The 17,454-nt window shown below is 38.6% G+C and overlaps 1 protein-coding gene and 1 long non-coding RNA gene across 8 annotated transcripts in view; one reads left to right on the top strand and one right to left on the bottom strand.

Annotated features, from left to right (window-relative positions):
- NTRK2 (neurotrophic receptor tyrosine kinase 2) overlaps positions 1-17,454 on the top strand; it is a 208,360-nt gene that overhangs the window by 123,890 nt on the left and 67,016 nt on the right. Inside the window, exon 14 of one of the 3 annotated variants that reach the window (XM_032675909.1) lies at positions 10,650-11,199. The exons of the other annotated variants lie outside the window; for them this stretch is intronic. Within the exon in view, the coding sequence (XP_032531800.1) occupies positions 10,650-10,660 (11 nt within the window). The 3' untranslated portion in view covers positions 10,661-11,199. Of the gene's footprint in view, positions 1-10,649; positions 11,200-17,454 lie in introns of those variants that run through there. 3 annotated transcript variants of the gene reach the window in all.
- LOC116780657 overlaps positions 9,666-17,454 on the bottom strand; it is a 29,890-nt gene continuing 22,101 nt past the window's right edge. For 3 of the 5 annotated variants that reach the window (XR_004354556.1, XR_004354555.1, XR_004354559.1), the window contains exon 4: positions 12,264-15,479. This is a non-coding gene — a long non-coding RNA (uncharacterized LOC116780657). Of the gene's footprint in view, positions 9,792-12,263; positions 15,480-17,454 lie in introns of those variants that run through there. The other 2 variants (XR_004354558.1, XR_004354557.1) reach the window with 1 other exon arrangement.

Raw genomic sequence — 17,454 nt, forward strand, 5'->3', positions numbered from 1 at the left:
CATGAAAAGGTAAAAAATTAATCTGATTGGTCCCTGTGCACAGAAGGAGAATATCGTAAGACAAACTATGGGCATTTTCATCTCTTGTGAAAGGCTTTTATATTTGAGTGACTACAAAAAAAAAGGCTGCTGCAGTGTTTTCTTAGCCATCTAAGCCCTAAGGCTGGGGATTTTCCATCAACTTCCAAAGTTTACAGAGCTGAAAATTTATAAGCAGCTCATTTGCCTATAAAAGAGACCATGTCCTCAACAGCCAGAATGCAGACAGGCAAAACTGATGAATCTTAGTGAAATCCAGACTGGGACGAAAAACCTATCCAAGTTGAACTTGCCATTCTTGGCATTCGTTGTTAGTTGGGATTGCAAGGCTTAACAGGGCGCTCATGTTGAGATCTTCAGATGCTGAAAATCAAAAAACTTTAGATAGTGAAAGCTAAACATGAATGCAGTTGAGATTACAAGGAGGGATATACATATTATATTTACTTATTGTCCTGATCTCACTGTGTGGTTTACTTTGGAGATATTTTATTGGCTGAATAAGGATATAAAGATAAATGGAGGTATATTTTGTTATCTTGACTAAATACTTCTGTATTTTGATTGCATGTTTCAATCCATGGTTGCAGCCACCATTTAAAATTTGTGTCTTTGCAATTGTTCATCAAGTCATAGGCATGTCAGAAATGACAACCACATACATCAGTGATGTATTTTCATTAGTTGTATTTGACTTTTGTTAACTGGGCAAAAGATTTTTCTCCCAGACCATAGCATACTGAGTCTTAGATACTTTTCCCAAAAATGTGGTCACTTATTTCCTTTGTCCAACTAATAAAATGTAATGGGGAATAAATAAATTTATGAGAATCAGATACTTTTACTCCTGCTGCTCATTCTGAGACTTATCAGACCTGCATTTTTTTTGTTTTCTAATCAGGTGGAAGAAAGGCAGGAGCCTTCAACTTGAAAGGTGTGGGTTTCTCACTCATTAGGAATTCAGATCTTGAAAGAAAGGCTTATGTATTTTTCCTCAAGATGTTACTTGTGTTGCTGTCTTGATTTGTCATTGAAATCCATTAACATCTAATAAAAAAGAGGAAGACATCATGCTTTCTGCAAAATATTTGCATTTCATCACACAGAATGTTGTTCAGTGACCCAAATAATTCAGTAAATTATTTGCACCAAGAGTCCAAATGCTGGAAATGCAACTGCAAGAAAGAACAGCTTTGACTTTGATCTCTACTTTGTGGAAAGCACAACTGTTTTACTACCTGGAAATAGCAGCACATGAAACATACTTCAGGGTAAATAAGGTAAATAAGATATTAGAAGGACATTGAGCAATGAAGATCCAAAGTATACATTTCAACAGTGGAGTATGAGGCAAGAAAAAATGAAACATGCACTCTCAGGGAAGTTTCCAGGGTCAAAATTAAGGTAAAGCATACACCTTCTTGTTTAAATTTGTCAGGTAGACTTCAGATAAGAACACTGTTCTTCCTCAGCAGAGCACTGTCTCCATCAAGTCCAACCGTGGGCTAAAGGGGAAGAGCACACTTTATGAAAGATAAGTGAAATTAAACATACGCTCAAGCATTCTCTGCAATTTAGTGTATTAGTTGAGGTCAAAAAAACAAAAATGGTGCTTTTACATTAGGTTTAATCTCTGTGGCTACATTCAGTTTGTCATTTGATAGTACAACTGTATCAGAAATACATACAGTGTCTTAGCACCAAAACACCTAGCTAAATCAGTAATATGTAAATGACAAATAGCACCATTTTTATTGTAATGATTAAATTATGCCTTTCAGACTCTGTGCTGCATGCTAAGTTGTATGGATGTTGATTTTATATACAAAAACCTGCATGGGTAGTACTTACATTAAGCTGAATGGCAGAAAGGGTAATCCATTCTGAAAACCTCCTTATCATAAGCCTGTGCTTGGGAGCAGGATTGGACCTTGGATTTATTTCTTTGTGTCAGTGAAAGTTTTGGTAAATTGAGAAACACAGGGAAGCAAGGTAGTCTAAATAAGAATAAAACGAGAAATTTGAAGTCTGATAAATACAAAAGTCTGAGAAAGTTAGAAATAAATAAGTAACTTTGTAACCAAAATTATTTCATAAACCCTACTTCGAATTTTCTTGAATTCACCACCAAGCTAGTGCATCATTATTAAGAAACATGAGTGTGTAAAAATGCACTTAACTCTGAGCATAAACCGAACCAAAGCTGAATTTTGGGAGAGAATTATCACGAATACAGTTGTCCACAGTAAGCATCAGTTAAGACAGGGTAGTATTTGTTGCAGTTGCAGTGTGAGCCATGTTGGTTTTCAACTGTGTTTAAGCACAGTCTTAACATCTTCACTACTGTTACCAGCAGCTGTCTTTGAGGAATTAAGGCTGTTAGTGCTTTAAGACTGACATTTGAGAGAGGTTTAGCAGTTTCTATCTTGCAGTAGACCATGTGGTTGGCTTTGCAAGTTTGCAGATCTGCCATCTGCAGAAGATTCCGTGGCCCACTCTGAATATATGCATGGCCTTTGTGTTTCTGTATATGAATGGGGGTGACTTGCGAGGCAGTCCACACACCCAGCAGGAGTTCACTTGCTCTGTGTTGTCCCTCCCTTTACTACATCATTTGCATGCTGGCTGTCAGATTCTGTGAGATAGTTGCTTTCCCCACTGTATCCCACTGGTGGTGGCTTTGAGGGTGGAGATGCAGAAAGCTTGTGCTCTCACCCAGAAGTGCATATCAGCTGCTCTTGCTGGTTGATCTCCCAGACATCTTTTTTATTCTGTGGCCTCTGCATCTTGATTATCATCTGCCTTGAGGAACCTTTCCCAGCAAAAATGCCACAAGGTTCATAAGGTCTAAGTATGTTTGGTTTTCATAGGTTTTTGCTGGGGAGCTCCTCATTGTCTCAGATTTAGCTGCATGTGTTTTACAAGCATAGGGTAGACCAGCAGTAAGTGGAACTGAACAGACATTTAAAATATTGTCAGAGATAAAAGTAACACAGTTGGCAATATTACTCTGTAATGTTTTTCAAATTTTTTTTTTCAGCATTAGCTTGTTAATTAACCTCTTAACAGGCTTCTCATGTTTTACAAAATCAATTGGGGAAAAGTTCTAAGGTGTTTAATTAATATGCCCATTTTAGTTTAGACATATATTCTGTATAATAAAATACCTGAGCTCAGCATTTCTAACTTGTATAAAAACTACAATTACATCAATAGACAATTCCAGAACACTTTTCCGTCATTAAGGAGTAGAAATAAAACCTCAACAGCTGAAATGTATTTTACGAACATTTTTAGAGCCCTCCCTTTGTCGCTTTTTCTTAAGCTAGTTTTTTTTTGGTTTGTTGGGCAGAAGTGAGAGCAACTTTTATTACCATCTGCTTTCTCAGTTAAGGATGCGGAAGGGACCTCTACATTGTGGGATGATGACTGAGGGGCAGGAAGAGAGACAGGCAGCCCTTGAGCTCAGTAGTACTTGGCAGTGAGAGTTGGTGTGAATTTCTCAGCCTGTGATTGAGCCAGACATTCCACAGAGGATGGGTTATTGGTCTTCAAAGGTCAAAATGTGGATTGAATCATGAGGCCTACAGATCTGGTGTGAAGTGAACACTGGTTTGGTCTTACTTCTAGCCCATCAATGCCCATAAGAATTGAAGACAATAATTTGCAGATTGAGAGGTTTTCACCATGATCGAAGTACAAAACTGCTGCAGGGGAAAATACACGTCAAATAACCTAAGTCAAGACCCTGCAACAAGGTCTGAAGTTGTTAAAGCTCTGTGGATGAAAAGTTTTGCAGGACCTCTGGTAGCGACTTGCCCAGTACCTTTGGGGGGCAATTAAACAATTAAACTGAAGACATATTGCATGGAGGTGTTGTTTGCATTTAGTAAAAATATGTGGTGTATGCATACCAATTATTGCCTATTTCTCTAAGTTGCAGCATATCTCTGTATAATTAATACTCTGGGGAATTTGGTTTTTTTGTAGTTTCTGCATTTGGGGAATCTAAATTTCATTTTCAGAAGTCAGCTAGGCCCATGAAAGGGCATTCCGGTGCTAAAAAAAAATCAAGTAATTAATTTTTGAAATAGCCCTAAACAGCTTTGAAGTGTAAAATTCAGCATCTTAGTCAGCTTAGTACTTTGTGAAATTCCAGTAAATGATGGCTTCACCTTAACTACCTAAATGCCTTTTGAAACCTGATTGCTGGAAACTGTTGAAAGTCAGTTAGTTGCATTGGGTGCAGGAAAAGGCTCCAAGAGGATCTCCTCAATTTGGAAGTGGACAAATTGCTACAGTGGATCACAATAGTAACTCTGCTAGTACCTTAAAATATTAGCTATTAGAAACCTTTCTTTAAATAAGTATCCAATAAACCTTAAGGTGTGTATTTTTTCCAGGTCTTCTAACACATGAAGATTGGTTAATGCTCAGTGACATATTGATGTCCTTTTGTAAATACTAACTCTGTCTAATAAACAAGCAGATATTCCCTGAATGCTATATAGCACCTTCCCTGACATTAACAGCAACATATTTTTATCCTCCTGTGACCAAAACCCTCAGGACCAGGAGAGCAGAGGAGAGGAGAGATCAGAAGGTCAAAGGCCAAAGGCTCACAGCTCATCCCCAGCCATTGCAGGAGAGAGCTGAGGCTCATCTGCCCTGGCAGGTCATGATGTGAAACAATGTTAGCATCACCAGAGGTCCATTAGTGTTCTGCACCCCGTGGAATCATGGGGTTGAGCCTTTGGTACTGCCTTGAGGGCTCTGAACACCCACAGCTTTAACAATGTGCCTGGAGAAGGGACTGCTGCCAACCTCTGTTTCAGGGGAGGAGCAGAGGCACGTTTGCCGTCCTTCAACTTCTGCAGCCCATGGCTTACTACAGGTGAAAACTGCCTTTGGCACAAGTCATATCAGTTCTCTAGCCACCACTGCGGAGGGTGGATTCATGGGCTGGACTCCTTCAGCTGCCACAGCCAGCCCCAGCAGGCATCAGAGGTGAAGCTCAAGAGCTCTGTGTTTAACTCAACCTTGAGGCTTGTCACCAACTATTATCAACTCAACCTTTCAGTCTTGAGCCCAACTCTGAGACAAGAGATCAGGTGCATGTTTTCAGTGAGGTGTGGTTTCAACACAGTAAATTACAGTTCTTGTGCTGAAGATGTGATAGAGGAGCACAGACTTAAGACTCAAATTCACACAGTCCTTAGAGAACATATTTCTTTTTTGTCTTAGATTTTTTTTTCCTGAAGAGAAAGATGACTATTTCCCAATTCGTTGAAGTCTTTTGCATTATGCATTCTGATGTAGCACATCTCCTTGCTGGAAATGGTTTCCCACCTTTACCACAATGTTGTACTGCACTTTAGGTTTACAATTTTTTGCCTCTCTTAATGGCAGCATTTTAGAGAACCCTGGAATTTTACCACACTGATGAATAAACACAGTGCCAAAATAAAATATCTTTTAGAAATTATAGAATCATAGACTCATTAAGGTTGGAAAAGACCTCCATGATCCCCTAGTCCAACCTTTGACCAAATAAGAAAGACAAGAGTAGTTTCAACTTTTCTTTACAGTGAGAGCTTTCCTCTAGAGGCCCAGTTCAGAACAGATTTCTAATTTTAACCAGTGAGTCTTTCCTACCTCTTGATCTCTGTATGTTTTGAGTTTGGCCTCAACATCTGAAACAGGACTGTGGTAAATGGCAACATTAAACAAACTGTTAAGAGATTTATTTTGAACTGGTAAATTTTATTGACTGTAAGATAGGGTGTTTTCAAGATAGAATAAAGCACATAGGTGTTCACTGGTCCTGCAGAAGACAACTTTGCCATCTCAACTTTGCAGCATCTGTTTATTGATAGAATATGTACACAGAAACATGGAGAGCACTTTCTATTGGAGAAGCACAGAAGAGCGTAGTGTGTTTTTCATAATAATGGAGAGAAAGTGTACAGAGAAATATTTGAATGTTTTTTTGGTCTAGCCTTGGGATGGAGTCTCTTGCTTGACTGTGTAATATTTATTCTTCATCATATAGAAAAGGCTATGCCCACCCACAGTGAGCTCTTTGCCTCATCAGACCAGTTGTCCCATCTAAATGTCTGCAAAAGCCTTTAAGAAACATTTTGTTATGCTTTCTGTGGCATTTCTCTATGGGTCTACTATAAACAAGCATACATGTTAAAATGCACACTGTTCATTAGCTAAAGCTTCTCAAAGATGAGTTTTCATTTTTAGGAAAGAAGGACAATTCTTTAAATGGAAATGAGTCTTGAGTTTAAATCTTTCCTAGATCTTCATACTCTTATAATAAGAAAAGGAAATACTAGTTTACAAGCTAGGATATAAACCCTCTATGGTCACAAGCTGCCCTTTGTTCCCTGTGCAGCTTTCTGCTTGAAATTCTGAGAGGCTGTATCAGTGCTGAGTAGAACTTGGGGAGTTTTGCATGGCATGTTAAGTCTCTGGCTAATCAGGCTAAGAAAGCTATAGGTCAAAGCCTATTTGAACGTATTTGAGCCAAACCCAGCAAGTACTGTTTTCTTTGTATTTGGAATTAGCTTTTGGGTTATTGCTTTTAAGTAAACTAATGAGCCATTTAATACTGTGCAAGCTAAGCATTTCTGCATTCTGATACACTTGAATTACTGAGGTTCTTGGTGTGTGTGGTTAAGTTGTGGAAGCTGTAGGATTACTCTAAATAAAATCACACTTTTGAGCAGCTAGTACTCAGTCTGATCTCCAGAAGGTGATAGTTTGATTCATAGGAGACAAAAGTTTCTTCTCCCTTCCTCTTCAACCCAATGAAAAGTGATGGAGCAAAACATCTGGGAAAAATAATGTAAAGACTTGCGAAATGCACCCTGTACATGAATGCAAAAAATACAAAGTATATCTTGATGTGATACTCTCTTATAGCAAGATTATGGAAAAAAGAAAAGGCAATGCAAACTCTTTAACATTTTGCTTGTTACCTTTAACAGGCAGCTGCTCTGTATGGGCAGAATTTGATGTATGTCCTCAGGCTTTGCTACAGGGAATACCTCCCATGTTGCAAACACGGAGAAAAAATTCTTATCTTTAGGTGCTGTTTATGCCAGCAAGCATGTTGAGGGTGACACTGGCATCAAGAATATAAACTCTGAGACACAATTACTGATAAAACTCATTAGAAAGGACAAAACTGAACCAACATCACAAAGATAAAACTGCTAAATCATGATCAGACAATTGGGAAACTAGTAGGAAAATACAAAAGCCTGCATCTTGTGTGTACTCGAGCAATAACCAGAGAGACCTCCAGTAAGAAGTGGCACCTCGTGAGACTGTGATGTGTATAAAACTCCTTCTCCCAAACAAAGAGAAGGAAGGAGGGGGTGGAGGAGGAAAAAGGAAATAAAAGATAAGAAAGACAAAAGGGTAGGCCTGTTGGCAGTTTACTCTGATTAAGTCGTATTTTGCAGCTATACTGCTCGGAGTTCAAGTGATTGAGGTCACTGCCGAGGTTCTGTCCTTGCCGACTTCAGGATTAGGATTCAGAGAGCAAAAGGGTTTAGGCAAATAGGCTTTGCATTTAATACATTACCTGACTTGTTAAAAGCAGCAGTGTTTGATTAAGAGTTTTTTTAATTGCCTTTCACTAGTCTGATATCTTCATCAAGTTTTCTCTTTTTTTGTACATTTCATCCTGACAGCCAGGATGATTGGGTTGGGAAGGGAATTTTACCCACACTCCTCTCCAGCCCCAGTGAACAGAACTAGACGTTGACATGACAGAGCCTTTTATCTGTGGCTTTAACCATTTGTTGATTTGGTTTTATAGCTTTTAAATTGATGATTATTGCTTATCTAGACGTTCAGGAGAGAGATCTTAGGTCCATGATAGCATTTCATTATGGTCATAACTATAAAATTCCATGGATCTTTGGAGAGTGTGAAAAGATCAATAGAGTATAAGACAGATGAAGAACAAAACTCTCTTCTGGGTCACTGTTTATTTCTGTATCTGTCCATGACCCCCACCTCCAGACACCAGCTGCTACTTGTGCTCCTGGAGATAAAAGGAGAAAGATTATTAGAGTGTTTGTGATTATCAAAGGGATTGGGTATTTAATAGGTATCATGATTTGCTTTAGTTGCTGAAAAACAGAGAAACTGTTCTTCAGATTTTCTTTGTATCAGGAATATTAATATAACAGCACCAACCTTACTGAAGATGAGATGGCCCATCATAATCCAGATTGTTCTAACACACAAATACTTCTGTATGCAAAACTTTTACTGTTCCAAAGGATTTGTATGTAGACAAGTATTTGCAGTAGCATAACAATTAAATTGCAGAATCTTTCTTTGATATTTATTATTTACTCAGTCTGGGAGAGATTTTCAGAGCAATTGCTTTTAACTCACGGAATTCAGATCAGGAACTAAAGTTTGTCAAAAGTAAGTTGTACTCAAATATTGGATTTTGGTTTGAACTTCTATAACTTCATTAGATCTTGGTTAAAACTTTGCTGTGCTTAAAGCTGAGTTTTGACTTCCATTCTCAGCATCCCTTTGACTTGCTCATGATTTTTACTGGGTAAGTTTACTGAGAGTCAAATTTGGTAGCTTCTGGATAAGAATGAGGAGAACGATCAGTGAAGCAGGCATCCTGCATAGGCTTCTGTATGAGACTGGCAACCAGTTCTTCATCTGATGACAGCCTTGAAAGGGTGGTTCCTCCACCATAATACAAAGTGTGAGAGGAAGGTCCTACTTTACCACTTTGTACAGCCAGAATAATGCAGCCTTTACTGAATTATTCCAACTTCAGTACAGCTCCTCCCCCTCCAGAGTTTCAAGGTAGTAGGTGAGATTTCAAATGCACAGAAGTAAACCTGTTCAAAAATGGACTTTTCCTCCCATTACTTTCAGCTTTAAAATGTAAGTGAAGGCAGAGGGCACTTGGTTAAATTTTATCTCAAGTTTCAATCTGAAATGTTGAAATGGAAAACATGTGCATCTTCAGTAAAATTTAAATAATTTGGTATTTTTAAAATTATTTCTTTTTAAATATTCACCAGGGAAAATATTTCAAAATTATGGGAAAGAGTTTTTTTATGGGGGAGGGGAAGGATTTTTCCACTTTGGAATGTTAAATTTTATTCTTTGTTTTAGGAAGCCAAAAACATAACTAAAAATCATCATTTTTCTGCTGCCAAATCTTTGAAACTTTATTTTATGTCATTAATATTTCTTAGTGAAATTTTTGACTGGCTTTATGCTGAAAGTAGTGCTGTGGGAATCAGAATTTTGAATGTCCTGATTGGTGTTCAGTTAAATATTAGTATATTTTCTGTTGTTCCTGTCCCTGTTTCCATTAATTTTCTTGTTGAACTTATCTGGTAAGGGAAAGGACTCTAAAAGACAAAAGGGATTGTATGTTACTGCAAGTGATATCCAACAAGTCCAAACATTCTTGGATTAAAGGGTGAAACTCCACTGAAGTCAATGGAGCTTTAAATTTTGGCACCACCAGAAAATTTGTCCTGTGGAATGAAATTGCATTGTCACATTTTGAATGCTCTTCATTCTCATGACAGACATTACTAAAGGAGTCTCTTTTCAATCACTTATACATTTATTATTTTCAAAACCCATTTCCTCAGAGAGGTCAAAAGCTCTTCTCACCACCACAGGGAGGCCATGGGAATTTAGGCATTCCCATTTAGGCATGAAATACCGTAGGTATCCACCTGCATATAAGATGTTAACACCTTTTTTTAGTTTTTCTTTTTAACCATGCTTTGTTTTTGTCATGAATCAAAAGTGGTAGAATCTAATTATTTTTTGATTGGAAGGGCAAACATTGCAGCAGGAAAAAATGTCATATTAAAATCAGATTATTTCCAACTAATCCATTAAAGAAATTCCCCTTATCCCTGATTGCTCTGTGTCACTAGTGTGGTGCTATAGTACCATTTTTATACCATGTTTCTGGCAGTTTTCAGTATTATCTATGCAGAAAATAGATTGCAGATCTCTTCCAAAAGCCAAACATTTTTTCCTGCTTGGAAAAGTTGGAGTAAAGTAAAGTTGAGTTTTTCCTCTTTACCTTTATTGATATTTTTCCTTAACAACAGAAAACAATGAAATTGTTTGTCATTACTTTTGTCCATTACTTTAGAGCCCTGAGATCCAAACAAGACCTCTCTGTACAAAGCATTGGGGAACTGTGCATCTGCAAATAACCCCTACCTGAAGAGCTTTTGGACTATGACCCCACTCCTGTAACCTGGAGCTACTTGGTTGTCCTGTGGACAGGTTGCAGACCTGGGGCTTCACACGTGGGGTGAAGAATGGGGGAAGGATTCTTGGTTGTCCTGCCTATATGAGCAGGGAGTCTTGGGAATTAAATCCCTTGTCCCAGATCACACAGGAAATCTGTGGCTGACCCTGAGGTGTAAGCCAGATATCCTGTGTGGTACCCTCATCCCCTGGCCCATCCATCCATCCTTGCTCCCCCGTGTCATATTGGCCTCCAGCGCAGAAACTTCTAACCAAGGAATTTTCCATTGAGTTCTGCTGCTGATGAGTTTCTTTCTCACCAATAGGTGGAAACTGACAGCCCGGTTTCTCAGGTGACACAAGGAACGGTTCTGCCATCCCAAATGAGGCAGGAAAAACATCACGCAGAACAAGGAATTTTCCATAAGAAACTGTACCATAGCAACTGAAAAAGACGTTGAAGCACATTATACTTTCTCAGCTTGTTGCAACCTGTGCTTTGATGCAACAGGACATCAGAAAAGTGAAGACTTGGGTTTTTTGTTTTTTCTTTTCCTCACTTATTTCTTTGGCCAGGAGAGTGATTGCTTTAACTGGTGCTGCTTGATCATAATGAATTTATTGCAAAATTGTGTAACCTTTCCACATTCATCTCCAAAGTCTGCCAGAGCCTATGTTCTGGCATGCATTGTCATGCTATAGCTGGGGAGGGTGAGGGGACTACATCTGCAAACTTCCATAAGAGATCACAAGCTTCTGAAATTGTAGGTTAACTAACTAAATAGGATGCAGAAATATTTGCAACAGGCTGGCAGCTGTGCAATATGTGGCATTAAAATAAAGTTGAGTCACTAAGAAGTAGTGATATAGAAGCTAGCAAAAGTTTCTGTCTTTTTTTCTAAATATATCCCAAATATGATTGTCTACTCTAACAGAAAGAAAATCACTATGCAGAGACAAGTGGCTTGAGTCATTGGTTTGGATATGGACAAAGTCTTGCTATATTAGGCGCAGTATTTATTTAAAATGTTGCATAAAATCTTTAAGTGAAGTCTTTGCAGGGTAGATGTTTGTCTTGTTCTTGATCAGCTGTAAAAGGCTATTCATAATGAAGAAATCTAAATTAATAGGATCTAAAATGTTTAAGTGAGAAAATGGGGAAATCTGATTAGCAGTACTAATCAACTGAGGTCTGGAGATGCCTCTTCTTTTCAACTGGAGCAGTTTAGTCATCTTCCTTTTCTTTTTTTTTTTTCAGAGTTCATGCTGTACCCTGCCTGTATTTTATTTCTTCACTGTGTTCCTTCTCAGTAAACTCCACAATGTGGATCATCCTCTCTGCATATATATATCTGCAGATATGAGTTACTAGGTGGAGAGTTGCAGCATGTAGCAAGCACTTTTTCTGTGTATGTACCGTCTTTTTGTTCAAACTCACAACCTGTCCAATATCTGAGGTATTTCTGAGGCAAGATGTCCCTTTTTTCTGTGAGACTTCTTGTTTCAGATTCTCCTCAGTGTCAGTGACAAGTCTGTCACTGCTTTGGGAAAGTTATATCAGAATCCTGCAGAGCTGGACTTGAACTAAAAGCACTGTACTGGAGCAGGAGTTGTCACAGCTAACTGTGACTGTCTTTAACTAGGGCTTCCAGCAAGGTCTACATGTGAAAGCACAGTACTTTTTGTACATTAGCAAGGATAATGCAGGTTTTCAAACCACTTGCTCCTAGCTACTGTCCTAGCTTTCAACTTGGTTAATTATGGGCAAAAAACCTTTTAAAATAGTATCAAGAAGAAATTTTTCCTGATGATGTTTCTCAGATGCTTAGCTAGAATAGCCCTCATTAGGATGCAATTTTCCATTTTCTTTAGTTTCCACAACAACTGGCATTTCAAATGCCTACTTGCCACATTATGAAGGCAAGTGATTCCAGTAGCTCCTGTTCAGAAATCTTTTTTTGTTTACATCTATGAAGGTGTGGAAAGGGAGCTACTGCAAGTAGTTTTGAAGTGTTCATTGTGGTATGTTAATCCCTGAGGGCCTGTTTATTTTTATGCAGGATAGTACATAAAATACTGTAAACTAGCAACATACAGACTGGAATAACCAAAGAATAAGGGTACTTAGCTAGCAGCAGACCTCATGTTTTCTTTTGTTCATGGCAAGTCTTTTTTCTGTGTATGTCTGTGTTTTAAATTAGGGCATGCTGTGGGTTTCTTAACTGTTTTCTTAGCAGCTTCTCTTTGTGACTGTTAATCTAGAAGAACTCCAGTCACTTTCCCAGCTCACATTTTGTGAGTGAGGATTACTTTCATGACATACAAGACAACACTATATTCTTTTTTTGAGTATGTTATAATACACTTTAAGGAGGCCAGAATCTGTAAAATTACAAGGAAATATTTATTGAAGCCAAATACATATCTGAGGAGCTTCCACTTGAGCATTTGAAATTAGGAAAGTGATGGCAGCAAGGAGTTTATGCCATTGTTTTCAAAATATACCAAATAAGAACCTTGGCGAATACGTCACTCTACACTTTATAGCTTTGTGACACTGTTCAAATAGAAAGTAATTAATATTTAAAAAAATCCTCACCACTATTATGAAACATCTAGATATGCATTTCTAGCCTTATTTTCTAGGTAGGGGAAACAACCAGAAAGGGATTCACTTGCCAGAAGCTCATAAGAATTGTTTGCCAAAGCGCTGATGACAAATACCTTTTCATCTATGTGTGCGTGTCTAGGTTTCAGAAGCAAACAATGTTGCCTCTGTGTAGTTTCTCTGTAAGTAAAAATGCAAATATCAATAGTGGTTATTTTTGCAGTTAGAGCCTGTTATATTCTTGGAACATGTGGCTGAATTACAGTTCTCTTACTGAAGAAAATGTTACAAGGAAAGAATAAATGTGACAAGCAATGGTGAAAACAACACACTAACCTATAAGTTAGTTGACTGTTGTATGTGGGAAAACACTGGAAAGACTACCCAACAAGTATTGACATTGTTTATAAACAATAGTTAGTTTCTGACCCTTCCTCTTCTCTTTAAAATTCTGACCAGAAGGAGGCTAGAAATAAGAGTCCTGGAAACTGCTTGAGGGCCATTTTGTGGATGTTGGAGTACCAAAAGGCAAATTATCCCTCCAGCTTCGCAACAGACTTCAGACAGGTCTCTCTTAAAAGCAGGTCTGTGCTTGCCCTCCTGCTGGTGGTGGTCTTGCAGGGGGCAGTAATTAATAAACACTGCTTGTAAGGTGGTCTGTTAATGTACCATGGTAACGTCTTGTCTGGAGGGTTAATAATAATGCTTTGTGTATCTCTGTGTTTTAGCTAAGTGCAGACCGGGTGTGTACCAAAGGACAACACCCATTTCCTTAGCTGCAACTGTCAGTTCCAGCAACTTGAGGCAAAAATCTAGCTGTTCCATTAGTAACAATAAAAATTATGGCAATTTTTAATATTTCCGTTACTGATAAGCACACCAGGAAGTCTGCCATTCAGTTCAATAAATGTAGCAGCTGTTTGTGTTGGTTACTGCTGCTTAAAATGTTTCCCAAGTACATGACTATGTAGGCAGTTGGTATTTATTGCTCTGGGAGAGAACTTGAACTTCAGAAGGAAGGAGAGAAAAACCCTACATTTTGCCTATCTTAGTTCTGTGGAGACTACAGTTGCTGTAAATATCATGGTGTACAGTAGTTGGAACAAAACAGTTTTGGTTTTTAAGAGCAATAGTCATAGAGATGCTAGTTGAGAAAAGAACTTTTCTGCTCCATGCGTTTTTGGTGTCTTGCAGAGACTGCCAGAATTACATTTGCATTAATTTCAGTCTACAACAAGTACTGAAGAGGATTCAACTGAAAGTACTTCCCAAATATGAGGAGCACAGGGGAGAAAGAGAACTATGTTTTATGGTGACAGCTATTAAGCTTTTACAGAATATCATATATATGTACTAGCTATCAACATAAAATTAACTGGTACTAATTGGTCAGAGCTGCCAACTCAGACTGCTTGTGAGTGTAATACTCTTCTTTAGGTCACATTCATTATACTGACATCGTATGTCAGATTCTGAATAAAGTTCATTCAGCCATTTCTGCCGTTCTTGTTTGCCCTGGTATGTATATGTGCTGCCATCAGCTAGAGTTCATGTCTCAGCAAAGACTGGGTCTGTGTGCTTTGAGAAATACGTGTCTCAGTTATCTACCCAGTGACCACTTCTCCAGCAACAGCGGGTCTGTGGGAGGGCATCCTTTGATTGAATCATGCCTGGTGTTTTCTTCATTCTTGGAAACTGACTGGAACAAAATGTTCAAAGCTCTTTCTTCCTCTCTTTCCTCTTTTTTTTTCCCTCTCTCTTTTTGTTTTTCAGTTCCATGCCTCAAAAGGCTGTAACTGGGTTCATTATTGTGTGATAAATCAGCAGTAAACTTCTATGCATTTTGCTTCATTTGGGCAGCTCCTGTTCCTTAGTGACAGCTGCTTGGCTCAGCAGACTGTAATTATCAAGTCAAAACCAAGATGCTTTTAGGTAGTGAAAACATATTGGCAGAGACTGAACTTGTCCTAAACTTCCTCATGGGTCACAGCTTTAAAAGATACCCTTTGTTGTTGTTTTGTCACTGTTGATACAGGGGATTTGACAGTTATTACACTGGACCATGTGGGAAGCTGTTGTTATCCTAAAGGAGTACAGGTCTTTCTTTTTCGTTAGATGCCGACATACTGTGTAGTTAACTTTTGATTAATGTATCTGTGTTCATTCTTTTTCTCTAAAATAAAGTTTTATTGATATGTGGGAGGGGATTTATTGGGAATTTACAAAGCCTTTATTTAAACAAATATCTGAAGGAAGCTTTGCCCAGAGACAGATGCATGGGTTTGTTGTCCATGGTGGAACCAAGGCACTCTCTGATGCTACTTTAAATGTACCTCCATTTGACAGACCGGCTACGTCTGTGACTGTTGCCTCACTGTCCATGGCCATGGAGACATACATAGCATGGCATTGGCTCTGGTCTGCTAAAGGCCAAGAGGCCCTGGGCTGCGTGTTGTGCAGACCAGTTGCAAGGGGCTATACATAGTGGAGACTTCTGCTCCCTCACCAAACTTGTTTTAGCAAAGAAGACGTATTCCTGTTCATTTGTCTGAAATGTAGAGAAACATAATTTCAGCTGACAGATAGCACAATCCAGAGCTCAAGTGAGTGGAAGGAGATTTCTCATATTCTTTGCTAGATGTGTTAGCTTTCCTGTTATGTGAAAATAACATGCAAATCCAAGAGAGGAGAAGAGAAAATACATGACTTTCTTTTGCAAGAGAAATTACCTGTAAAGTCCTCCTGTTCCCATTGACAAGTCACAGGTTTTCTTTTCTCTATATATTATGAGGAAGAATGTGTTTTCTATCAGGACAATTAGAATAGGCACTCATTTTGCTGCCATTTAAAGTGTTCTCAAATCTGGCTGGGCTGTAGTTTAGTGTAATTTAGAGAGCAGTTCCAAGCAGGAGCACCGTTGTTTGCATAAGCAAATCTCAATGCAAGGAGCATGGCACAGTCTCATTTGCATCCTTCCCCGGGATTTGGGGGGGTTGTCAGACCTTGAAAAATGATGAGAAGTCACCCAGACTGTAAAAAACTCATGACCTTTACACATGGAATAATTTGTGTTGTATAAACATACACTTTATGGTATTAGTACTTTGGAGGACAGAAGAACCAGGATACCAGAGGAGGTAATGTGTGGTCTGTAGTAAGCAGATTTTTTTCAAGCTTGAAAAGTTAAACATGTGTTATGTTAATGTGGAAACAGAGAAAGACTTTTTTTCCCAGTGCATTTGCAACAAGACAAAAGAAAAGCCATCTTTACTTTGCAATTTTTGAGGATCCTAAAAAAGCCTCACCATGTTCAGTCTTGCAAACCCTTCATGACTTCATTTGGTTGACCTGTAAGTAAGAACTTGCAGGTCTTCTATTTGAAGCTAGTACAATGTAATAATCTTTTGACTGTGTTGTGGCTGCCGTAGAGGTATCTGTCACAGCCCAGGGATAAAGATGAATTTTCTGGGTATGCTTTGCACTCATATGCTGCCAATTACATCATAACATTGGAATTCTGAAACAGTAGCAGAGGCCAAGGGGGAAATGCCCAATAGGGACATAAGGCTCTGTATATGGCATGCCCTGGCAGAAAGGTGTGCCGGCCTGTCAGTGGAACAAAAGCAGAACAAGTGCCTCATCATGGAAGAAGGCTGAAATGCTGAAGGAGAGCAAGTCTGTAAAAGGGAGTAGCCGCTTTTTCAGGTTCGTTCATCTTTTATAATGTTTTGGTCATCTCTCCTGTCACATGGGGCTGTGGGACAGTATAATTGTTAGTGCTAACCCCTTCTGTGTTTCCAGAAGACAGAGGGCAAACTGAGGTTCTTTCCTTGTCAGTGCATAGAAAGACTTGAGACTTGTTTTCTCTTTTGTCTAGTGATTTTGTTTTTCAGTGAATAATGTGAGAATCCAATCAAAGGGTGAGGAAAGTTTTATATTTTGTTTGTTTGCAATGTCCAATGCCTTTATGTGTCATTTTTGGGTCCTCCTCAGATTCAGACAAACCCAAAACTTTTCTCTGTGTTTAAAGGCCACTTATGGCAAAACTGAGGAAAGGAGGTGGTACACACAGAATCATAAGAGCAAATAACCATGTAGCAGCAAAGCCTTAACTGTATGCAGTTAAGGAAGCGGGCAGAGACTTAACCTTCTGCTTAGGAGTTTACTTCAGTTGGCCCAAAGAAAGCAAACTATAAGATAAAAAATGCATAAGATTCAGCTTTTCTCACAGGAAGCCACACAGTGTAGTGCAGCCTGATAGAACTGTAGAAGGAAAAAAAAATATTAGGAAAAGGGTAAATAATATGCTCAGAAGTGATCTATAAAAGACTGAGTTCTGTCATGTTCTTGTGATATTTTCTCTAATGTTCCCTTTTATTTCTATGCATAATTAGCTGCAACAGGGCAGACCTAGCCATCTAGCATGGCTTGTCAGATGCTATGCTGTCTTTCAGTAAAATAGTTCATCAAAAGGTAAAGACTGGATATGTGCTTAAGTTTTATATAAGGGGATAGAATTTGGG

This window comes from Chiroxiphia lanceolata, chromosome Z, assembly GCF_009829145.1.
Source record: "Chiroxiphia lanceolata isolate bChiLan1 chromosome Z, bChiLan1.pri, whole genome shotgun sequence".
Lineage (NCBI taxonomy): Eukaryota > Metazoa > Chordata > Aves > Passeriformes > Pipridae > Chiroxiphia > Chiroxiphia lanceolata.